General features: G+C 42.7%; 1 protein-coding gene across 1 annotated transcript in view; it reads left to right on the forward strand.

Moving 5' to 3' along the window:
• Positions 1-26286, forward strand: part of TNIK (TRAF2 and NCK interacting kinase) — a 381266-nt gene that overhangs the window by 260254 nt on the left and 94726 nt on the right. The window contains exons 6-9 of the mRNA XM_021702658.2: positions 3446-3536; positions 5857-5987; positions 16667-16721; positions 18703-18781. Coding sequence (XP_021558333.1) covers positions 3446-3536; positions 5857-5987; positions 16667-16721; positions 18703-18781 — 356 coding nt within the window. The remainder of the gene's footprint in view (positions 1-3445; positions 3537-5856; positions 5988-16666; positions 16722-18702; positions 18782-26286) is intronic.

Consider the following 26286-nt stretch of genomic DNA (forward strand, 5'->3'; position numbering starts at 1 on the left):
CTTGGGAGCTGTTGAACTTTCCACTGACATTCACAAAAGTATTGCAGATGTTTGTAAAGCATTATTCTAACAGTGATGGTGGTAGTGGTAGTTTTGGGGTCTGCTCGCATGAAGGTGAGAGCCATTCTGACCAGGCCATGTGCGCTCTCATTTGGAGGGCTAACACTGGGTGACTTCCCTTAACAAGGGATTCATTTCCCACGATATTTCCAATTAGAAATCTGATTTTAGAGCATAGAGATAAGGTCTCACTTAGGAAATGAATTTTTTAGAGGTATTTTGCTTACTCATTTGAATTTTCCATTTGTGAAAGTTTATGACGAGTTTAAGGGTTGAGTGACATTTACCATTTTAGCATATAGAACCTAGTTTAACTGTTTTAAATTTTTAAAAAAATTCTTTAAGACTTTGTCAGTTAAATTGATCAGAATAGCTGGATGAGACTAAGTCTGTTTGTCCAGTTTTGCCTACTGATCTCAGTCAGGCAATCTGGACAATAGTGTCATATTTACTGAGCTCAGTTCAGGGAGAAGAAGGTAATTGGTCATATTTTAGTTCAGTCAGACTATTTAATTATCTCTTGCTACTGATATGGAGGCTATTGTGTGTTCACTGAGCATTCTTACTAGATGTGCGTGGCAATCTATTTATACGCTCTGCCTTCTTAACCTAAGGGAGTAAGTTAAAACTATTTTCATGATGTGTCCAAGATACACTTTTGAGAGACAGATTATGTGCTGTGAATGGATGGAGGGATGGATAGATGGGTGGATGAAAGACATTAAAAATATTCAAACCACATAAGGCAAAAAAAACAACAACAACGAACAGAAAGTGAACTTTAAAAATAACATTTATAATAGCATAAAAGTCAAATACTTAGAAATAAACTTACAGAAAGATGTGAATGACTTCAACACTGAAAACCACAAAATATTACTGAGAGAAATTAAAGGAGACCTTAATAAATGGAGGTGTATACCATTTCACAGATAAGAATACTTACTATTGTGAAGATGTGATTTCTCCCTGGTTTGATCCATGGTTTCATTGAACTCCCCATCAAAATCCCTCTAGGTATAGCTGTGGATATTGACAAGCTGAGTTTTCAAACATTATATGGAAATGCAAAGGGCCAAGAATAGCCAAGGCAATCTTGACGAAGAAGAATAGAGCTGGAGGATTTATGCTGCCAGTTATTGAGACTTATTATAAAGCTACTAAGTAAATAAGACAGAGTGGAATTGTCACAAGATAGACAAATGGCCTGGGGAACAGAATCAAGTCCAGAAACAGACCCACTTCATCTGGACACCTGATTTATAGCAAAAGGAGCACTGCAGGGCATGGGGAAAGGGTGCTTTTATCAGTAAATAGTGCTTGGTCAATTGAAGAGTCATGGGAAAACATGAAACTTGATACCTGCTTTATACCATATCCAAAAACTAATTCCAACTGGATAAGAGATGTAAATGTAAAAGATGCAAAAAATAAAGCTCTTAAGAGCAAACATCGGATAAAACATCCATGGCTTGGGGTGGGCAAAAAGATTTCTGATACAGAACACAAGACAAAATTTGAGCAGGAAACAAGGAGGTATGGTTGCTCCTTTCCTTCACATCTGACATTTATTTTTGAGTGTTGAGGTGCTTTTGTGTAAACTTCATTTGAATTTCTGACTTAGAATTTCACTCATTTAGAGAGGGCACAAAGGGTTATTTAGGCATCCAGACGACCCAGTGGGGCCAAGAATACGTTGGGCCTCCAGGGCTGGTTCTGCAATATACCTTTCTGCTCTGCTGGGGAACCTTGGATGGGGAACCCTGGGGGTCAGCCATGGGCTCTCCAGGGTTCTGAAAGCAGCAGGATGTTTCACCCGATGACTCTCTCAGTACCTGTTTAGAATGTGTGAAAACAGTGTTTTCTTCTTTCTTCCAATACATTTTCCCAAAAGATACTGGCATTTGAGATAAGGTGACTCATTGGAAGGGACATTCAATCACAAGAAGTTTCAGAGATAACCTTCCACGCATCATACGATATCATTAACTACAATGTTTGGCTCACTTATGTGTTCTGGTACCTGCTTCCAACTGCTTTGCTAGTGAAGGAGTGTGAGGATCTTCAGTCCCTCTAAGTATTCATGGGTTGTTAATATGTTGTAAAACCATACATTTTACTCTGCTTGATGTCTACCTTGAGCTGAACTGACTAGAGAGGAAAGGTGATTTTTTTAAAACCCAAACCAGTGGTTCAATTTCTCACATGGTTTGTGTTTACTGATCTTCCTGAATATACACATGGACCTTTTTTGGGCATCCAGATTCTTATGCTGAGTTTTTTCAACAAAAGAATTTGGATATTATTTTTGTTTCTTTTTGTGTCAACTTCATCTTTCCATGCCAGGGTTTTTTCATTATGGAGGAAATTAAAAGTACAGAAAATTATAAATAATAAAACGACAATACTTGAGGATACAGTACCTTAATTAGCAAGTGTTAGCATAATATAATTTGCTTCAAGACTCCAATTTGAGATTTTTTTTAGGTTATACTTTGAGAAACGTATCACTACCTTAGAGCAAGTCCATAGATTTCAGAACTCACACCACAAATAAACCAGAGAGAGAAATGGAACACAGTCAGTTTTGGATGTCATCAAATAATTATTTCATACAATGAACACAAAGTCACAAATATCATAAAGCACTAAAGATGATAGTTACGGATGCCAACAAAGGAAATAGAAACTGTTGTTTTCTTTTTTTAACGTGAGCCACGTTGACTAAAGGCAAAGGGAAATTTCTTGTCTGGTCTGAAAAAATACTTTATTGTGCTTAACTAAAATTATATGATATAATGTAACTTTTAACTATTTTTTTTTCTTCTAAGTTTTTATTTAAATTCAAGTGAGTTAACATAGAGTGCAGTATTGGTTTCAGGAGTAGAATTTAGTGAGCAACTTTTAACTCTTGAATTCAAATATTGCTTTAAAAAAAAAAGTGGAGGACTTAGTTAAATCAGGTTAGTTTTCTGTACAGAGACTATAGATATTCCTGTTACAAACTAGCAAAGGCAGGCAGTCCTCACTTTTCATAGTACTGTTAGCTAAAACTCGTGCATGCCAGATCCACATCCTTGTCCTCATGGGTCCGTGCTACATGAGATCACAGCTGATATGCAAGCAGTTCACTTAATTCAGCAGCATGCATTGCAAAGACTGCTTCTGTATGTCAATTGCCATTGATCAATTGCCTAGTTTAGAACCGCACTATACACATGTGGAAGACCTGAGTATGATAGTGAAAGTACCAAAAAAAAAAGAAAAAAGAAAAAAGTATCTCTGGGTGAGTTTGCATCTTTTTTGGATCATTGACAACCCAAATAATTTATTTGCATCTTGGCTTATGTTCCCGTTAACCCTTCTCAACTCTTTGTTACTCCAGGGGCTGAGTCATCTGCACCAGCATAAAGTGATTCATCGAGATATTAAAGGGCAGAATGTCTTGCTGACTGAGAATGCCGAAGTTAAACTAGGTAAGAACAGAATCCAGTGAGCCTAGGAATTGAAGGAATTGATAGGATTATTTCAACAGCTGGTTGGTTTTGTTGTTGTTGTTTTATTTTGTTTTTAGTGAATGAAAATTTGTCACTACGAATTTGGAGGTCATTGTACTAAAGAATGAAAAGAAAAATGTTTGTCTATTTCAAAACATTTTCTAAAAGCACCTGAGGAGTGAACCGGTATACAACATGGCAGACAGAACCATTTGCTTAATACATAGATATAATTGTGGTTTTCTTAAGCAAAAACCCTTTAGGTTAGAAGTGACTGACCTTGAAATGGTTTCCTGTATCTCACCATTTGTTAACTTTGTTGCTGCTATAACAGAATGACCCATTTTTTACTGAAAAATATCCACAGTTAGACATATTTAGAATAATGAATCCCTGCTATGTTCCCATATGTTTTAAGTTATATTTACATCAACTTCATTATTACCTAGGGCACCTGTACAAAAGGGGTGTTCAGTATTCAATTTTGTATGCATGCTGGTTATCCTAGTTCCATTTGCTGGAGTTATCAGTGAGGGAACCCTTTTCCTTGGTGCTGGGACTGTCCAGATAAGGTAGAGAATCTCCACATGCTCCACAATCTCCACCTGCTTGGTGTCTATGAGTAAGAGCACGAATCGAGGGCGCCTGGGTGGCTCAGTTGGTTAAACGACTGCCTTCGGCTCAGGTCATGATCCTGGAGTCCCTGGATCGAGTCCAGCATCAGGCTCCCTGCTCGGCAGGGAGTCTGCTTCTCCCTCTCACCCTCCCCCCTCTCATGTGCTCTCTCTCATTCTCTCTCTCTCAAATAAATAAATAAAATCTTAAAAAAAAAAAAAGCACGAATCGACAGCTATCCCTAGGATATGCAATTTGTCATCTAGAAAGGGAGTTATTGGCCATATGATTGTTTATTTCCAAAGAGATTGAAATACGTCCTATGTTTATATCCCAAACATTTGCTCTTGCCTTTTTGTTAAAATATATAATTTCCATTTTTTTTCAGCATTTGGGGCCAAACTTTCATCTCATGAATATTCCCTTTTATTTTTTTTTTTTAAGATTTTATTTATTTATTTGACAGAGAGAGAGACAGCGGGAGAGGGAACACAAGTAGGGGGAGTGGGAGAGGGAGAGAGCAGGCTTCCCGTGGAACAGGGAGCCCGATGCGGGGCTCGATCCCAGGACCCTGGGATCACGACCTGAGCCGAAGGCAGATGCTTAATGACTGAGCCACCCAGGCGCCCCATGAATATTCCCTTTTAAAACAAAAGCATACATTACTTAAGGAAGGCGTGTGTGTGTGTGTGTGTGTGTGTGTGTATACATATGTTTGTATGGACTGCCTGGATAATCTGTCCTCAGAATAGTCACTCATCACTAATTAACAGTCACTTGTTGAGAGAATATTATGTCAGGCCCTGTACACAACACTTACATCACAGCAACTCTATGTAAATATCATCACCCTCATTTTATAAATTTGGAAACTGAAGCTTAAAGAAGTTGATCTGCTAGCCCCAGGTCACATCACTAGTAAGTGGCAGAATTGGGCTGCAAACTTACGCAGTCTGACTCCAGAAACTTGGCTCTTAACCACTTTCTTTGTATCCCCTAAGTATTATCTTTTATGGTAAACAAGCTGGCTTTTGATTTAACACGGGTGTTTGGCCCCTACGGACCCTTGGCTTAACCAAATACAACATTTTGGACTTTCCTCATTGGTACACGTTATCCATTTATACATGCACTTTAAAAATAGACATTCAGAATAGCTAAAAGGAAGAAGCAACCCAGTTGGCCATCAACAGATGAGTGGATAAACACAACATGGCACTTACATACAATGGAATATTATTGAGCCTTAAAAAGTTAGGAAATGCTGACCCATGCTCCAACATGGATGACCCTTGAGGACATTATGCTAATTGAAATAAGCCAGTCACGCAAAGACAAATACTGTATGGCTCCGCTTATATGAGGTACCTGTAGTAGTCCCGATTTATAGAGACAGAAAGTAGAATGGTGCTTGTCAGGGGCTGGGGAGAGGGGAGGATGGGGAGTTATTGTTTAAATGAGTACAGAGTTTCAGATTGGGAAGATGAAAACGTTCTGGAGTCAGATGGTGGTGATGGTTACACAACAATGTGAATGTATTCAATGACACAGAACTGTAGACTTAAAAATGATTAAAATTATAAATTTTGTGGTATGTTTATTTTGCCACAGTAAAAAAAATGCGCATTCATTTTATCACCATATAAGGATCATAGACTTTATTCATTTGTCTTCTCTTAAATAGTGGACTTTGGCGTCAGTGCCCAGCTTGATCGAACAGTGGGCAGGAGAAATACCTTCATCGGGACCCCTTACTGGATGGCACCAGAAGTCATTGCCTGTGACGAAAACCCAGACGCCACATACGATTTCAAGGTATGACTTCTTCATTTTCTCTTCATGTGTCTTCATTGACTCACGTCTCGTCCTGAGTCTTGCAGTGGGAGAATTCTCACGTGCCTTTGGGCCTATGATTTATGTAATCCAAAGGGAGAACTGAAAAGCATTATTTGTACTTAAAATGGTAAGACACTCAAGTGAGAATCTTTTCCATGAATTCACCCGTTTTATCTGATTGCCTCTTCGTAAAAAATGTTGAAACCATTTTCTATATTCTCTTGAACTTACTCTTGTTTCTTATTAGAAAATAGATTTCTTATGGAAGGGTTGAATCACTATATTGTACACCTGAGACTAATATTACACTATATGTTAACTAACTGGCATTTAAATAAAAACTTAAAAATAGACAACAAATTTCTATTTTGATTATAGTTTAGATTTTTAACTATATATATGTATATATATACATATATATGTATATTCTGAGAGCTTTTTATGTTTAAAAAAAGCCAATCTGTTGTCTTGGGTCATCTTTTTCTGGTTAAAAATAGACTTCCTCATTTCTCCATTGCTCAAAGTTTAATTATTGAAGTTCCTTTTCAGTGAGAACAAATGAAACAGGTTGTTGGTAGCTACTTCATGGTATTTCTGTAGCCTATCGTGCTGTTTCATTGAAATTTGATTTGTAGCTTGTTACTTTGTATGATAAACTGGCAATTTGCTAATAAATTCAAAGCAGTGTTTAAGTAGATGGTGACAGTTGCCCCCTTCTCCAGGAAGCCCCCTTCTATTCCATTCTGTTAGCCAGTTATCAAACATAATTTGGGGTTACTATCCCATTGATAGCTGCAATGTCAGGTGACATTGTTGTCATGAATCGTGGCTGAAAGTTGAGACATTAAAATTGGAGGCAAATGGGATGTAGAACTGTGGGTTTTCAGTGTGATAGATGAAGAGATATGCTGTGGTCTTTGTGTAGACCACGGCACAAGCTTGGGCAAAATCTCCTACTACCTAGGCTGGTTTCACAGGTGCGTGGACTTTTCACCAAAGGATTTTAGTGGTCACCTCCACTTGCCCTCCTCTTGCAGAAAGGAAATTGAAGCCAGAGGTCTTTGCAAGTGCACACCAAGTTACTGGGCTTCTCAGAGTTGGGACTTGAACCCACATCTTCCAACTCTCTTTTCAGAATATTACCAATATATTACCCTGCTCCTCTATGATGTACTCCTATATAAATCTCCAACTTACCCACAAAACAGCTTCCGAACAGTATATTTGAAGAATTTCTCTTTTAAAGAACATTTTTAGTTCTCCACATGTGGGGTTATTATTGAAATCAGGTCACAAAGATGCAAACATTGCAATATCTTCGGGACCCAGTAGCTCAGGGCATTGACAAAATGATTGGCCTCTTTGGAGAAATGCAAGCTGAAAGTCTAAAACCAAAATAATCTCCTGTAAATGTCTTCCTTCTCTCAAAGTTAGTCACCGTAATAATCTGACAACAATCTGTCTGAAAACAGCTGCCGAGTTAAAAATTAATCTCTCGCCAAAATAAATGTCATTTATTTAAACTGCTAATGATAAGCATATTTAAATAATTTAATTAGCAGATCCCTTCAGAGGAGCCACTACAAAATATATGTCCCAGACCAGATATGTGTATTGTAATTGGCTATAAGTAATTCTTCAAACAATAGTTATACTTAGCAAATGCTAACTAGTTTGCTTCTGGACCACAGATATTTCTGACTGCTTTATAACATACCGTGGAGAATCAGGGTGTTTCACACTTTTACCCTTAGTTTAGCCTTCTAACTATTCTGAGTGGCTGTACTATATGTGCGACTTCTTTTCGGTGACATAAAATAGGTCCCTGTGACTTAGTTGTTTTCAATAACATAAAAGAGGACTGACTTCCTTCTGGCAAAGCCAAAGCTTAGAATTATACTGATATCTTGATCCTCCTTCCTCAGATTAAGGCTAAGGAATATAGTTTGGGATCAGTGAAAGAATTTAGAGCCCAATGCATAATTCTAGGTGTGGACAAACCCTGGTGTATGAGTACCCACAGGGGGGTGGGGGAGCATCATGCTGCACAGGGTGATTTCAGAAGTACTTGAAGGTCCATGTGACTATACAAGTATCCTGAGACATTAATAAACTGAAGATCAATTTCTGTATCTTTTATTAAAAAAAATAAGGAATCCTGAAGAGAGAAAGTTTTGCTATATTAGTCATTTAGACCTTAGTGAGAATTACTTTGTTAGGATTGTTATGAGTGCAGGTGGTACGAGAGGAGGAAGAAGCCATGGCAAGAATATGAGCCTCACCAGTCATTGTCATGGGTACAAGAACGGGCAGGACAAAAGGGTGAATTAGGAAGACTGGGCAGATAGGAAGTTTTGAGTGTTCTTTGAAGATTTATTTCAACCGCTTCACACTTCTACAGTGGACCAGAGAGGCAGCGATTCTGGAAATATAATCTTTCTGCTTCTTTCTTGGCACCAGATTTTATCCTTTTTTCTGTTCACCATTCTTAGGAATGTAGTCTGTCACCAGGAGACAACTTGACAATATGTTGCCTTTTGAAACCATTTCTTTATTCCCTCAGCACATATTTATTAAATACCCACCACGTGTAAAGAATGAGCCAAGCTGCATCTGTACATGCAGTTTCTGACACATAAGTTCGTTTGCAACCCCATCCAAGTTTAGGCATTTGGTACTATGCATCCGTTTGACCCAGCGTATCTCCCAGCCTCAGAAACATATGTCAACACTTTGTGCTCTCGTGTGTTGTAGATACTTGCCACCTAGGGGGTATGTTTGCAATAAAAGATGACTTGAAAGCCACCAGGCTTTGTTAGATTTGACAGAAGCCCTTCCTTGAAAATAAAGACCAACATAAGAGAAGAATATAGTTTTGTTTTATTATTTGATTTATTATTTATTGATTATCAGCTATTTGAGATATCTTGAGATGTCTACTATTTAAGGTGTCTTCAAAGACTGCTATAGATTTTTCTAAAAACTACAGTAATTCAATAAAAGAAAGGCCTCTGTAGGAAGGTAGTCTGAAGAGCTCATGCTTTTCAGTGCAATTTGCTTTTGTCTGATACCTACCAGGCATGGTAAGTACCTGATTGAAAATAACCCCTCTCCTAAGGAGGAGCATCAGAATCTCATATGCCTGGTGTGTTCACTTTCCCCTAGAGGCCCTTCATTTCTTGTTTTCAGAAATTCTGTCAAAACACTTCAAGGAAAAGGAAAGGTTTCATTTTTCTGATAAGTATGTGGGGCAATAATGGGCGCTTTCTCATTTAATAACAAGCATTCAAAAGATTTAAAATTAATAAAACTGTTCAAAATTCCTAAGCTGTTTAAATTGTTATTTTTTGAAATTTGAATTCCCATTCAGATGGGACTTGTCAAGTGTTTTATAGTCCTATGTATCTATTGCTTTAACAGAACTACTCACTAATGAAAGTTCTCTGCAGCCAAATTCTCAGCAATAGGGAACTGGTGGACTGAGGCCAAGAGCATCTGGCCAGTGGAATATGGTGCAGCCATTTAAGCTATGGGGCAGCTGAAGCTGGACAGATCCGAGGATAGAGTGTTAGACGCGAAGAGCAGCTCACAGTATATATAATACACACGGTCTAGTCTTACTCGCCCCTCCCGGGTGGGAGTGGAGAGCTTCAAATTTTTCTTTTATGTGTTTTTATATTTATATATATATTTTTTTATTTTATATATTTTTCTGTCCTGTCCCCCCCATAAGCTGACCTTGCTTTTATATTAAATTAGCAAAGTAAGAGAAGTCCAGTAAAATGGCTTAGCCCCTCACCCGCCCCCCGCAACTCCCCAATCCTCTGGCCTGACCTGCACTAATGTTGTGTATTAGTCATCTCGACTCTGTTTATGAGACTTTGCGCACAGGTGCCATGGATCATTTGCAGCCATAGGTGTGTCCTCCAGGCTTGGGTGGTGAGTGTTGTACTCGGGCTGTAGAGCGAGCACTCATGCTCCCGTGTTACACATAATTGGCTTTAATCAGGCAGGATGGAAGGAGAAATTTCGACCAGTCGGGCGTCAGCAAGATTCATACAGGGTGTGATGCAAGAGGACAGTATTCAGATTGCAGAATGAGATTTACATCCTCAAGCAAGGCCTGGCCTCTGACTACTGAGAGTCAAACAAAGCCCCCCCCCCCCTCCTTATTCAGAAGGAGGGAAGGATGATAGAGATACCATGTTATTATCACCAGTAAGAAGCTGAACTTGCTCTTAAACGCATTCCTTGTGGCTCTGCATTCCCATCCACCTGAGAGTCCTCGGTAAGACACAGCAGTACCCCCTCGGCCCCCTCCTGCGCATCCCCAGCTGAAGGTAATAAAGCTATTCTAACGTTTCCCCTTGGGTCAGATAACAGATGTAGATGAACGAGGCACTGAAGATTCCTGCTCTTAGTTTGTTTTACGTGGGAAATGGAATTATTAATCACTGCCTGTGCTTGAACATCCTCAGTGACCCTAAGTGACTCGCCACCTTGGCTCTTTGTATGGAATGTAGAATATAAGTGTATGGCCTAGTGAATCAGAGTGAAGCTTTCGAAGTCAGACAGGACTGGTTTAAAATGTAGACTTTGCCTCTTGCTTGCTTTGTTACCTGGGGAATTTATTTAAACCTTCTCAAGCCTCTATGAAATGGGAATAATAAATCATATATTACAAGGTTGCATTAGAATAAAGTGAGCTAACGTATATAGAGGAATGAATTCAGTGCCTCACACTTGGTAGCTACTCAACATATGATAGTTGATATTTAGTGTTTGTGTGTCATAGGAAGGTACTGCTATTTGGGGCCTTTTTTTTTTTTACCTAAAAAAGCCAACAACATCACATGAGCCAAACCTCACATTTGTCTTACACACCTTTAGTTGTCTGCTTATGTTGAGTCAGAATCTGCTTCTCCATAACTTCTACCTCTAGGTTGCTTCTCTTAGGGCCCACACCCAATAAATATAATTTCCTTTTTCCAGCTGGAACATTTCCACAGAGAGAATAACAATAAGTCACAACAGAAGGCTGTTTTCTGGTCCGTGAGACTTGGTAGAGTCCACCATCCTGGTCATGCCTGTTATTACGCTATTGTCTGTCAAGTCTAGACTACCTTGCTACCCTCTGCTTTGGGATAATGGCGCTAGCACTCAGCGAACCACATTTCTGCCTGTCCATCTGGCTTCCTATGAGGCTCTGCCGGGAAAGGGAGACCGCGAGGCTGGAGGAGGCAGGATGCGCCCTTTCCTTTGGCTTCCTGTAAGCCTCCCGCATCATCTCGGTGACTTCTTTGAGAGCCATGAAGTGACAGAGCTCACTGCCCCCATCCCTGACCCCGGTGTGCTGGCTGCCCTGCCAGCCAGTGATAACGATTCCAGTGTTTATGAAATACCCACTATTTGCACTGCATGGTGTTAAGTGCTGTGTGTGTGTGAGTGTATATATCACCTTACTGAGTTCTGGTATTAACCCTGCAAGACAGGTGTTCTCTCCACGTTCTAGGTGAGGAAATGGGCTCCGAGGAGTTAAGTGGCTTGCAAGCTAGTTGTCAGAGCTGAGAGTCAAATCTAGGTCTGTCTGTCTAGCGTGAGCTCTTTCTGCCTCTTCATGCACACAGAGGGGAGGGGGGCTCTTTACTGTGCCCCCGTAACCCTCTCTTTTCCGTGTGTGATTGGTTGAGCCATCTGGAAGTGTCCTTTTCTTCACAGGTTGGGCAGCCCAGCCCCAAAAGGAATGCTCTTTCGCTGTGTTCAAGTGGCCTGCGTGCCAGTTGACCCCCCACCCCACCGCCCCACCAGCAGAAGCTGCGTGCTCGCCTCTGGCTTCTCAGAGGCGCTAGAATTTGTCTGTTCCGTTTGTAATGCACACAGGACTGTGGCTATTAATCATGCCACAGGCCAGGCTGCACAGCGCCTCTGGAATAATGAATTACCCAGCTCCTGCCAAAATGAGGCACACCATGGCCACAAAGGAAACTTATCTCTCCCTGACTCTCTCCCCATCTTGTTCCTCCCTCTTCCCTTTCTCGTCTCCTGTGATCTGTCTTGCCAGTTGTAATTGGAACATTTTCTCCCGTATTTAAGTTCTGAAGTGTCTTTGGGACTTGCTAATGTATCCAAAGGCTTAAAACAAGTCCCATCAAGGACGTTTATTGCTGTCTAGCATAGGCAGTTAAGCGCAGCTTACAAGCAGCTCTGGGTATATATGGCCAGGAATATAAATGTTCCTTTTGGAAAAGAGGAGAACCTGGGGCGGTGGGGAGATATATATGTATATATGATCCTAATGGTGATATCAAATGAGGGCTTAAAGAAGAAGCAATTTCTGGCCTGGTCATGTGACAGAGGGTACACAGGACTTGGGATGGTGTGACCTTTGGTTTGAAGGGGTTGTTTTGGGGTTTGGGTGGGGAAGCTGCCTCAGAGGGGATCTAAGATGATGTGTCCTGAATAAGAGAAACCTCTCTCTTCACTGACTTTTCCTGCTTCCTGTGGGGTAAAACCAGGATCACCTAACAACTGGGACCTCTCCATTTTCCTACTGTCAGAATATGTTCCCTCAAATTACTGCTGTATACATATTATCACTAAGAACACTTCTGGTTGTTCTTATGTCTCTTACATCATCAGAAGTCTAGAGGCAGGCCGTCCAGGTTGGTATAGTGGCTCATTGACGTATTCAAAACGCAGGCTCCTACCATTCCGCCCTGTCATAATTAACTTATTGACTTATTGCCTCATGATTGCAAAATGGATGCTGTAACTCTGGATGTCATGTTTTTCTTCAAGGCACTACGAAGTGGGAAAGAGTTGTCAAGACACCAACTGTATTTGTCCCTCATATCAGGAAAAACAAAAGCTTTCCCCGAAGCTCCCGGAGGATGTTCGCTTGTGTCTTATTGGCCAGAACTACGTCCCATCCTTACCTGCCCTCCTTAGCTGCAGGGAAGTCTGGATAAACAAGCTTAGTTTTCCTACACTCTGAGAATGCCTGTGCGGTTAGCCAACAAATGAGGTCTGCCACAACCAGAGAGAGGGGACACATAGAAGACTGTATTGGGCAAGCACAGGCAGTCCCACCTAACAGTAGAGAAGAAGGAGATTCCTATGCTGGAGCTTACAGTGCAACCGAGACTGTGCCAGGCAGCAGACCTGTGTGCATGCGTGTTGCAGTTAGCTCTGTTGTACACTGAGGAAGCGAAGCTCTGAGCAGTGTTCTGCAGGTAGCTAGGAACCTGGCTTTGAATCCAGGCCCGTCTGACTTCAAAGACTATTCACGCTGCCTCTGGGAAGTGGAGGCCAGTTTCCTAGCACTGGCCTTTGGGGTGCCTCGCTGAATCTCAGCACCTTCGTTGCATCTCCAGCACCTTCAGTTACCTGTAAACAAATTAGGAATTTGGAACAATTCTTTTATGGGCCCCTCATAGGTTTTATTTAAAAGATGAATACTCAGGTTTTTATGTCGTGATGACAGTTAAAAGAGAAGTGGTCTGGGAGGCAGGAGACGCAGCCCTGCTCTAAACCCGGCGCTGAGTTGCTCTGTGGTCTTGGGGACGTCCTTTCCCCTTGTCTGTGAAATGGAAGGTTGGAGATGCCCTACGAGGAGTCCAACAACCTTAAGACACAAGTTTTGCTCCTTTCCGTCGTGGGTCTTTCATCTGTTCATTCATTCGACGATTATTTCTTAAGCGCCTACTATGTGCTGGGTGCTGCTCTAGGTACTCGGAATATACCGGGTAACAAAACGAAGATCCCTGCCCTTGTGGACCGTATGTTCTATCTAGTCTGTGTGTGCTGGGGGCAGGGGACACAAACAGTAAACACAACACATTATAGATTAGGGATGAGTAAATTACACAGATGTGAGAAGGTGATTCGTTCTCTGGGGGACAAAAGTGGGAAAGAGAACAGGGTCTGGTAGGGCCAGGGGAGACATTCAGGGGTCTGCACTGAGAACATGGCATCTGAGCGAAGACTTTACTATGGAGAGGAGGGTGTCAGCCAGCACACAGTTAGGGTCGTGGCTGCAAGCAGAAGGGATAGCTAGAGTAAGGACTCGGGGGCAGGCGTTTGCCTGGATTTTCTGCACAGTTTTTCCCCAGCTGAGGACTGGCCTGGAGCTCTTCTCACCCCAGCCCTGTCATTTCCTTACAGAAGTGTTGGCCTTCAGTTGGCTTTCAGACCAGCTCAAACTTCCAGGAGTTGAAGGCCACTTAAATTTGACCCTGCTGTGGCCCTTAGGGACAGAGAGCCTGGCCACCACCTCTATATTTGCACCTCATTGCACATGACAGAAACACTCGATTTCTGGAGATGGAGGGAAAATGGTAGAACCACCAAGTCCTAGAGATATTGAAATCCTATCAAAATAGCACAGCCTACCATTTCCAGACTATTCCTGCTGTGTTTCCTGTTTAATGCCTACTGCACCATGAGTGACTCAGTGTTTTTGTCGTGTTCTCAAATGACTGTCTGTGTTAATCAACCCTAAAACCCCAGGTCCTTGAGACCTGTGTTTTCTGCTCTACCAGTTACTGCTCCTGTGTCAGCCTGTAATAGTGGCCTGGGCCTTCCCATTAGCTGCAGAGGGGCCTCCCTAAGCAAGGCCAGGAGTCCGCAGGAAAACTCAGTCACTTGCTGGGCTGTGCAGACGTGTGTGTGTGTGTGTGTGTGTGTGTGTGTGTGATGACAAGAGGAATACATCTTGAAATATAACAAAGAAAAAGGGTAAGAGTTGCCTTCTTGAGTTGTGTTCCATGCAGAGAAGTGACTTGGGATCTGAGAACAATGGTATTGTGCAGGTGTGTTATTATCCCAAGTTGAACTGAGAATGTGTATCATGTGAACAGACTGATAGGCTCATGAATTAAAAGAATCTCCCCTTGGTCCTAGTACAGGCTTAGTGTGTGCCCTGGCCACCTACTCTAAAGTAGATATGACACTTCAGGCAAGAGGCTAGACCCCCCCGCAGAAAGCCCCCTCCATGTATGTGTGGGTCTCTGTCCAAATACTGAACAGGGCTGGGTGTCACTCACAGGATACTGAGAAGTTTAGTTCTGGGTAATGGCTCAGCATAGATTTCATAGTCCCTTTTCTAGGTGTATCTCCTTTCTTGTGGTCTTGACATTTGTTTGATGGGAATAGCAAGGAAACTTAACTTTGATCTCTGTAATCTGCGTGAGGTTACAGGAGAGAATTTGGAATACCATGCAAAATGTTGGATATATTGAAAATGAAAGGAGGATGAAAGTCTTCATCAGGATTGTAGGCCATTGAACCAAATTCCACATTGTGTGTCCTTACCAATCTGCTGGGGCATTGAAGTAGCAAGCCTCTCTTCTGGGGTTTCCTAACCTGGTTTCTCCCTTCTTTTGATTTGCTCCCTCCTGTGCAATACTTAGGGACAACTCAGCCATACACACAGAGTGGAAGAGAAGCATACTGTTGCAGCTGCAGATTGCACAGGCAGGGGTAAAGGCAGTAGTCTAGAAAATTCTGACAACAACGTAAAAGTCAGTCTTACCATAAGAAAGAATATAAGCGTACAGGCTCTCTGTTTTACATATTGTCTACTTACAAGATAGGCAGTATTGTTCATTCATTCAGCAAACATATCAAGCACCTCCCATGGTGCCTGGCTCTGTCCTGGACACTGGAGATCTATCAGTGAATGCCACCACCCAAAAGTTTCCCTGTCCTCATCTTATTTGGTTAAACCATCTGAAATTGCTGTCTTTGTAGGTCAAGGCAACCCACTAAATATGCATCTACTATATGATTCAGCCATTCCACTCCTAGGTGTTTACATAAAAGAAATGAAAGCATATGTCCATACAAAGACTTGTACATGAACGTCTGTAGCAGCTTTATTTGCCATAGCTCCAACTGGAAACACTCCAAGTGTCCATCCACAAGTGAATGGATAAACAAAGTATAGTAAGTATATCCACACAATGGACAGCAGTCGGCAGTAAGAAGGAATGAAGTCCTACTACACACTGCAACAAGGCTGGACCTCAATCCATTACGTTCGCAAAAGAAATGGAATGATTTAATGTCTATAAAGCTGCAGAAGATGCAAACTAATCCATAGGGACAGAAAGCAGATCGGTGGTTGCCTCGGAGCAGGAACTGGGTCAGGGGACAGCAAGGGCAGGAGGGGAGACTGCAAAGGAACAAGGGCAACCTTTTGGGGGTGCTGGATATATTTACAATGTTAATTGTGGTGATGCTTTCACAGGTGCATACATCTCAAAACTTGCCAAATGATACACTTTAAAGATAAGCAGTTAATTATATGATAATTATACCTGAATAAAGGTGTTAAAAACAGTCCAATCATACCAGTTTCGTATGGTTCGATCCATAGATAAATTTTGGTGATCGATTAATTTTTAAAACCTCATATTCATTTTTCACATATTTACTGAAAACCCACCATGTGTCAGATCATACCGTGAAAGACGCTACCCATGAAAAGAAAAAAAAAAAAAAAATAAAAGGCTGTCCCTGCTTTTAAGCTTCGTGGGTGAAACGGGTTTGTAAAGGAATGGCTTTCCTACAGGGAGCTGTGGAGCAGTTACCCGCTGAAGCAGCTTATTCTTTGTTGCCTGCATTTATGCATGTGTGTGTGCCTTCGTCTCTTTCAGAGTGACCTGTGGTCTTTGGGAATCACCGCTATTGAGATGGCAGAAGGTGCTCCCCGTAAGTACCTTCCTCTGGGTGAGATCTGTTGCTGGGCTGCTCTCTGCAGGTGCCGAGCCTTCTTGCCTGTGCCAGGGTAGCTTTCCTTCTGCTACGCCAAGCGCGGCGTGGGTTCGAGCTGGCATATTTAGAAAGCAAAGTCACCTTAGCTCAACCAGGAACCCATTCATTTCAGAGCCATGTGAGGATCCTGTGTTTAGAGAAAAAAAGAAAGAAAAGGGAAAGGAACTCGGGGGATCTGGTTTGTTTGACAGATTCCACGCGTCGTTTATTCTTGAGCTGCTCTTTACCTAACGCAAAACGGGGGCCAACCCACAAAGTCTGTAAACTCCAACTTAACAAAAATCCAGAATTCATTCTCAGTGCGCGAGTTACGCAAACTCTTGTACTCGGTTGCTCTCACTCCTAATACAATACTGCTGTTTAGATTTTTAGGTGGGAGCCCCAGCGGCCAGGGCTCCGGCCATCCGGGGAAGGTCTGAAATGTCTTGCGCTCTGGAGCGTGGGTGCTGCAGAGCGCCTCCGTCAGGCGCGTGCTGGCCATGACCTTGGGCTCTGCGGACTTCCTGCAAGAAGCGCAGCTCACCAATGGTCCGGCTGCTGCAGCAGTCCCCAAGCCCCGCCCCACCCCACCCCCTATTCAGTGTCCTAGCATGGCCCGCATATAAGGCAGACCTTTTTCTCGAAGACACGAGATGCCTTCGTAGGCAACTCTCACTCCTCAGTTCCTCCGCTTGGTTTCCTCAGGCGGCAGGACAGTCTAGCACACTTCCACCTACCTTGTCTGCCTCTCGCTTTCACTCCGATCAGACTTGCAGAGCAATGTGACAGCTCCGCCAACCTGCCCTGGCCCCCTCCCCACTGCCTCTCAGGCAGAAATTTCCCCTGGAACTATTCTCATGTGGTTAGTGCAGCCTTGGCGTCCGCTTTCCGGAGAACCTGAACCCAAAACGGCCCCCTTCTGTGCATGGCAGGTCGTTTGGCTCACACGGCTGTTTATCTTCATGTTATCATAGCCTTTGTATTTCTCACTCTGGAGTTGGTGGAATTCATCCGTAGCATGATTGATTTGGAGTGTTTGTTGACAACATTCCCCTCATTGGCAATGCTAATAGGCATTTATGAATCCAAAAAATCATATATTGCAGTCTGAAATATTATCCTCATATTATCATTCTTGATGAGTAGTAGAGGGGGCTAAAAATAAATTTCTACCCACAGAATCTTTTAGCTTTCAGGGAGAATATATTCTTACTCTGGGCACAAAGGAAAAGATAGCCCCGGAGGTTTAAAAAGTAAACTAGTGAAATATTTTGATTAAAATAAGAATGCATGAGTGCTTTCTCTATAAACCATAATGCCATGTTTACAGGTTGAGATATTTTAATAACTTTTCTACCAGACCCTCTTTGCGTCGATCTCTCTGTTCTTCCTGGGGCCAGTGAACAAACAAACAAACAAATGAACAAAAAACAGAAACGAACCTGTCATGAAACCTGAAAAGCCATCAGGATATTTGGAAATACAGAGAGGAAAGTGTTCTGGTCGAGTGCTTTATACTCTAAAAAAATCTATGTAGATAGCATTGCATGTGTATGAGCCTTCAGTGTATAAGAAATAGACCATCTATCTTTCATTTTATGACTTAAGCTTTTGCTAATTAAAAATAACCTACTGTCTCCATTGTAGTTTTTATCTTGATGTTGTTTACTCTGAATCTGAGATGGTTATTTATAGCAAAGCAAAGGCTTTGACGCTTTAACTTAGCTTTCTTAAATATGGAGTAGAAATAGAAATGTTAACAATGTCCAGTTGAAATTTTATGAGACTTCTGTAATTAGACATCAGCTCTCTTAAATGCTCAACACGAAGAAGCTTTGCGATCTTCTGGCTTTGCTCACTGGGCATGTGTGGCCTCAGAGCCATTTGGCCTGGGTTTGGCCTCCTAACCTGAGCTGGCCCTTGCTTTGATTTCTTGCAGCTCTCTGTGACATGCACCCCATGAGAGCCCTCTTCCTCATCCCCCGGAACCCAGCGCCTCGCCTGAAGTCGAAGAAGTGGTGAGTTTGGTCTTCTTTGGTGCTTTGCCGATCCAAGGGCAGGGTTTTCCTGCAATGCTCTCTTGGAAGAACTCACATCCTTAGGTCCAGCTGCATGATGAGACCAACACATACTGAGACCTGGTGAGTGATTTTCCATAGGCTGTCACTCATCTTAAAGCACATATTAAGTACCTACTATTTGCACTGCAAGTCTTTATCACCATACCCTTCAAGGTAAGGAGGTATTAGCTAAAGTGAGTAGTGGAACCCAAGTAATAACATGAAAGCTCTTTGATTTATCATCCTCCCGAGAAATATCTTGCCTGGCAGCACAAGACATCTCATCAGAGGGGGTGATAGTTCCAAGAGTCAGCCGGTTAGGTTGGCTGGCTTTTCTTCTACTCCTTAAGATGGTAATTCTGTGAGTGCCTACACATACCTGGTTATATGAGGGATGATTTCACTGGTCTGCACATAAATATTTGTAGTATTTGTTTTTACTATTGCTTTCCCTTTATGGCATGTGATACTGGCTTCCACTTTGGGGCAGTGATACAAACTTCCCATTTAATAAACTTATTCACATAAAAAAATTTGACCTAATTTAAAGAAAAATACCAAGTGGATGCTAGGATGGATGATGCAAAAGTCTGGTTAAAAATTGTGTTGGCAGTGGGGTACCTGGGTGGCTCAGTCGGCTGAGCGTTCTGACTTTTGATCTCAGCTCAGGTCTTGATCTCACAGTCATGAGTTCAAGCCCTGTGTTAGGCTCCAGGCTCAGTGTGGAGACAAACAAACAAAAAATTGTGTTGGTGGTATACGATTGACTCAAGTTTGGGAAATACAGTTCTATGGTTAGACCAGAAGTTGGACTTTTGTGTGTACTTATATCGGGGTCTTTGTACCTTATCATCGCATAACAAAAATCCACGGCTCCTTTCTTCCCCCTGTGTATATGGTGTATCCTGATACATACCAATACATCCTTGAATCTCTGATTGTCCTGGCCTGGGGCCAATTCCTGGACCGCTTATGACCCTCCCTCTTTTTCTAGAGATGTATTCTGGGCAGTTAGAGCATGAAGGCTCAGGACCTTTCTGCCCCTTTTCATACTTCATTGATCACTTCACTATCACCCTTGACTGGGACCCTTATGTTCCTCCCCTTCCCCACCCATAGCCTCACCCTCTGCAGTCTAAATTACTACAGTCACCTAATTGTGACATAGCAACCCCGGTGTGACAAGAGAAAGGCACACGGCACAGAGAAGAGAGGGAACCAGCCAGAGGGGACCGGAAGCCCCGAGTTGCCGAGGCCTGCCGAGGAAGAGCTTGAGGGTTGCTATGGGCAACGAGGGGCAGAGCAGCCCTGCTCCTCCTTCTCACTCTGGAGGGTCACTGTGTGAGGCTGCTGTTCTCTCCCCAGCAACAGCCTCCCATTGGGCCCCCGTACGGCACATGACCAGCAGGGCCTGGACACCCTGCTTCCTCCCTTCTCCCCGGAAAAGCTCCCAGGGAAAGAATCCGGCTCAGTTCCCTCCCAGGAAGCATCAGGAGCGCTGCCAAGCCCTCTGCCAGCTTGCTGCTTGTCCTTTGAGCCAAGCCTCCCTGCCCCCTGTCCCCCAACACACACACACTGTATGCAGTGGGCTTTACTTACCCCGTGCCCTCCCTCCCTTGCCACTCCCTGCACCCGCTGGAGATATTTCCAGGGTTCAGCCCACAGAGCGCAAACTGGCCATCCACACATGTGTTACGTTTGGTCAGCACAAGTGGCCACACACTGTGTCTCAGAAACATTGATATTAATTGCCAACTTCTAGAAATCTGGTGATTGAGCATCACATTCAGATTTTGGGCCTCTTGTGCAAAGATGCAGCACCCCTGCCCGGCCAAGTGGCTCCCTTTTAGGGTACCAGATGGCTCTTCTGCCCATTGCCACCTCTCCCCAGCTCCGAAATTGGTCACTGCGCTTGTCCTGTTTTCCTCTTATCCCCTTTGCATGACCTCTCTGTCTCCTTAGAAAAGTGAATGAACAGCCCCTGCACTGCGGTTTTAATTTTCATTGACCCTGCTCCCAAAAAGATCAACTCTGCATTGACCTTGTTTGAGAATGAGGAAAATACAGGCTGACTTTCCTGCTTCAAACCTTTGACAACAGGAGCTAATTCTGGTGGTGCTGTCGGGAGCTGGGTCAGTCCAGGGACAGTGAGGAGGCCAGGCCTCCATCTCACCCGGCCTCCCTGACTCTGAAGGAAAGCCAGTTAGGAGTGTGAGTGCCACACTGCCGGACAGAGAAGGGGAAATGACTTGGCTGTTTGAGAGAGTGAGTGGGAAAACAGAAGCCCTGGTGAAGAACTCTGTCTCACTCAGAACCCGGCCTTTATAAGATGGCCATGCAGCCGACCCAACCCCCACACAGGATGTGGCTCCCAATTCTCTGCAATAGAATTCTACTTCAAAAAAAAAAAAAAGATATTTTTTTATTTATTTGACAGAAAGAGAGAGCACAAGCAGGGGGAGCAGGAGAGGGAGAAGCAGGCTCCCCACTGAGCAGGGAGCCCGATGTAAGGCTCTATCCCAGGACCCTGGGATCACGACCTGAGCCAAAGGCAGATGCTTAACCGACTGAGCCACCCAGGCGCCCCAATGGAATTCTACTTTTTAAGTGAAAATATTTAAGCACTGAAGAGTACTTTCTTGAATGACCAGGTCCAAAGTGATTTGAAATAAGTTAGGGTTTCTTAATCTCAGAAAACAAACTGAAGGTTGCTGGAGTGGTGGGGGGTGGGAGGGATGGGGTGACTGGGTGATAGACATTGGGGAGGGTATGTGCTATGGTGAGCGCTGTGAAGTGTGTAAGACTGTTGAATCACAGACCTGTACCTCTGAAACAAATAATACATTATATGTTAAAAAAAAAAAAAGATAGTAGGAAGGGAAAAATGAAGGGGAGGAAATCAGAGGGGGAAACGAACCATGAGAGACTACGGACTCTGAGAAACAAACTGAGGGTTCTAGAGGGGAGGGGGGTGGGGGGATGGGTTAGCCTGGTGATGGGTATTAAAGAGGGCACGTATTGAATGGAGCACTGGGTGTTATACACAAACAATGAATCATGGAACACTACATCAAAATAAATAAATAAACAATAATAATAAATGTAAAAAAAAATAAAATAAAAATGCTCAAAAAAAAAAAAGAAGTAAGTTAAGGTTTGCTTTAATATGCCCTAGTGTTTGGGAGGAAGTGAAATATTTTATTTATTTTCTTTGTATTTTTTAAAGGAGAGGATCCCTCTCCCCATCCATCAAAAGAAACAAAACTCCAAAATGTTCTTTTTATATCCAGCTATTCTCTGCCGAATGAATTATCAGAGGAAGTACACTGTTCTTAGGGTTAGAAACAGGCCATGAACTCTTTATGATAAGCATTCAGTTGAGGGTCATTTCCAACTAACTTGCTGAACCTACAACATACAGGACATAGAAGGCATACGCATGTTGCAGACTCAGTAATTTTTTATATGTGTGTATGTGTATATATTTATTATATAGATATAAATTTAATCTTAACCACAACCACACCAGGCAGATGCTTTTAGTCCTCATTCTGTAGCTATAAGACTGAGGCTTGGGTGGGTCATGTTCCTTGCACAAGTCTGTACGATCTTTTAGTTTCCCAAGTTTGTAACCCCCATTCTCTCTACTGGGTCATCCGGCCTCTTAAGTTCAAGGTTTGAGTGTTAGAGAATGGGGTACTAGTCTTTCAGTTGAACATTTTTTTCCTGTGCCTTAATATTAGGGAAAGAAAGGCAGCAGTACTGCTCTTTGTCCCTTTGTTGTGGGGGTGTGGGGGGGGAGGAAAGCACCCCCACTCACCAGAACCTGGCCCTTTCCTCCCCCATCAGTGAGATGAGGAGCGGCCTCAGTGCCAAGGAGGTCATGTGGTCAGGGCTCCAGTCAATGCCCAGGTGGCCCAGCCATTCAATAATTAGGTCTCCGGGAGGATTCTAACCTCAGCTGAATTAGAGGCCAAGGATGCTCTCGGCCTCTGTCTCCATGTCACCGTGGGCAAATGCGCAGTAAGTTGGGACTCCCATTTCCTCCTCCTGTCTCTAAACATGGCCAGACTCCGCCCACATGGGTCAACCATCTCCTTCAGCGCCTTTCCTCTCCTTTCTCTTCCCACCATGTGGAAGAGACATTTCATTTCCTCCCAAACACTAGGGCATATTAAAGCAAACCTTAACTTACTTCTTTTTTTTTGAGCATTTTTATTTTATTTTTTCTTTTTTTACATTTATTATTTTTTATTTATTTATTTATTTATTTATTTATTTATTTATTTATTTTGACGTAGTGTTCCATGATTCATTGTTTGCGTATAACACCCAGTGCTCCATTCAATACGTGCCCTCTTTAATACCCATCACCAGGCTAACCCACATGGTGCCCTTCCCTGCCCTACTCAGTGCTACAGTCTCCTGCAGGAGGTTCTGGAGAAACTCGGGAGGGACTTTATTCCTGTAAAGGACAGTTGGTCTTTTTCTTTTCCCACGCTCTTTAAATGTGAAGATTCCACACAGGCAAAGAAACGCTTGATTGAGATCATTAGAAAAATCATAAGTGCTTCCGGGTATTATAAAAGTCTGATGAATCACTGACCTCTACCTCTGAAACCAATATACATTATATGTTAATTAATTGAATTTAAATTTTTAAAATTAAATAAATAATAAAATGCATAAATAAATCTTTAAAAAAAGAAAAATCTTAAGTGCGTCTCAGTGGAAAGAGACATAAGTTTCCTTGGTCCAACCCACTTGCGCTCCAGATGAAGACCAGTGGCCTGGTGAGGTTAACTGGCTTAGCCAGGGTCCCAGGCTCCTCATTGCTAGATCCAGCCTGGAACCCCTGCCTTCTGCTTTCACTCCAAAGTTTATAGTCCCTCCTGCTATTTTATCTTCTGGGAAGATAAAGTTTTTGGTGAGGCTGGTATTAGAACTGGGGCTTCCGACTGTAAGCACCAAACATTAACATCTATCTCTCCAGGCCAACCCTGGGGAAATTAGTATTACTAATCTTAGGCATTTTTTTTTTTAAGAGACAGAACTAAATTACCGGCAGCAGAGATGCAAACAATAAAGTTATATAAATGTACTTTAAACCCATTAGACCGCTCAGCAAACAGTCAAGTGGTGTTCAACATATGGAAAGGGGTTTTACTTTTAATTAAACATGTAATTAAGCATATTGATTCCTTGGTCGCACTAACTTAAATAAGAGACAATAAATCTTTCTTCGAAGATTTGTTTTAAGGGAGCATTATTCTCTCTTCAAACGGTACCATTTGAAGAAGACATGAGATACGTTGCCAGCTTTATGGTCCTGCACATCTTGGCCCAACCTTTGGACCCCGAGTTATTCTCCTGAATATCTCCGAAGGTTCCTTCCCACCGGAAGAGATAGTGGAAAGAAAACTCTGTACCACAGCTGGTTCTGCTGAACTCTGAACACCCTCCCCTCCTAGTTGCCACTGCCTTTTTTTAGATGTCAGTATTGGGGAATGGAATGTACAGTTTATCAAGTCTGGATCTCATGTTTAAATTGGGTGTGATTTCTTTTATTTATCACCTTCTAAAATTAATAGTTAAGCACTTTATAAAAAGAAAGCACTTCCTTCTAGCTGCAAGCAGGAAAAAACAGCTTTCATTTGCATTTCTCATGAATATTTAACAGCTCCCTGTCTTAATTTGTTTTTGTTTTCATGTTCTTGATACTGATTTTCTACCTAGAAAAGTGCCATGTGGAACTTGTTTATTTCTTTATGCAGGTTAACCTCGTTCTCTTCCGTTTATTCCTTAGGACAGCCCATTATTCCATGATGGATTTTTTTCACAAAGTCTCTCCTTAGATGATATCACATTTGTGTCTCCATGGATTTGTCTGGTGGGCCTGAAAAAGAAAGCATATTCAATATTATCTCCTCTCCAAACCTCCCTGTCTGTCCCTCACAAGCACACATTGGAAGGTAGCCATTTCACACACTTGTCCAGAACTCACATCTGATAACCATGCGTGCATTCATTCGTTCATCAAGCATCTGAGGGCAGGTAGGGTGCTCTGGCTACAAAGATGACTCAGGCACACCAGACACTGGAGACCACCCGTGTGGAGGAAGCAGGGGTACAGGCTGAAGGACACGCAAGAAGGTGCACAGAGTGTCCACCCTATTATTACTGTTTTCCACAGTCCACAGGGTGGCCGATCCTGATTGATCCTGGGGTGACCCCCAGCATAGCAGGGTACATCTGCCTCTATGTAAAATAATTTGAAAGCTTGAACTTATCTTAGAAATTTAGGGAGGAAACAATATGAATGATTCAGTCCTTTAAAAACATGGAATAAGATGAGAAACTGCTTTGACCAGGGCTGAAGTGGAGAGTGGTGCATCTGTGAGTGCCCTCTTACATTGAGTGCCCTCTTGCATTTGAATTTTAAAGAACATGCTCACCATTGTGTTCTGTGTGATGAGGACAGCTTTCAAGCCTGAAATCTGTGTGGAGGGGGGCCTGCTGGCTGACCCAGGGAAGCTGGCTCGTGGGATCCTCTCCTGTTACTCCACAGCACTCCACAGGAGGGCGACAGAGAGCACAAAAATGGATTTCCTCCTGCTCTGAGCAAAGTGGGCACCGCAAAGAGGGTGACCAGAGTTCCCCTAAGGTCTCTGAGGGTGATGTGCCAAGCTGCCAAAGGGGCACACCAGAAAGGCATGCTATATAGTCGTGAAGTAATTATTTATGATGCTGGGCAATTTCTTGGGCCAAAACCTGCATGCCCAACTCATGAATCATAGCTAAAGTCCACCTTTAATTTCTACCACAGTGTGGACTCGCTCCCCTACTCATTACTATGGTGTCTCTCCCCGGCTCTCCCCTGCCCTGGGACTCTCTGGCACAGGGTTTATCTTTGAGGAAATAGTGCCTTTCTAGAGGGAGATAAGTGCACGTCTGGGTATGAACTTAGTCCCTAAGTTTCCAGGTCCTTGGGTTGATGGCAAACATACTCATACACCCTGTTCTTATTAATTGGAGAGCAAAGTTCAAAAGTAATTTTGAAATTACCAGTTAAAAAATTTGCCTAACCAAGTTCACTTTACCAAGTAAGAATCTTTCTCATTTCTACAAAACGTACTCCTCCTTACCTAGCCAACCCTGATTATGCTCTCCCCCAGCTTTCATTTTCTGCCTCATTTAGACGGCTTACCTCAGTGTCCCCGATGTATAGGGTGCTCAGCCCCAGCCTTAGTTTTTCACTATTTCCTGCCTCCCTGAACTGTCTTCCCAGAGTGATTTCCTCTTCATTCTTTAAAGGCCAGCTCAGGTACCCTCATTACAATGGACCTTCCAGATGTGACTCTCACCAAGGTCTTTCTCTTCTCTGATTCCTTTTGGTCTCTTGTGTGATATTATATATAAATTGTGCAAAAATGCTTTTATGCGTGTAACTCCCATACATTGCA

Source organism: Neomonachus schauinslandi, chromosome 1 (genome assembly GCF_002201575.2).
Source record: "Neomonachus schauinslandi chromosome 1, ASM220157v2, whole genome shotgun sequence".
In the NCBI taxonomy this organism is placed as follows: Eukaryota; Metazoa; Chordata; class Mammalia; order Carnivora; family Phocidae; genus Neomonachus; species Neomonachus schauinslandi.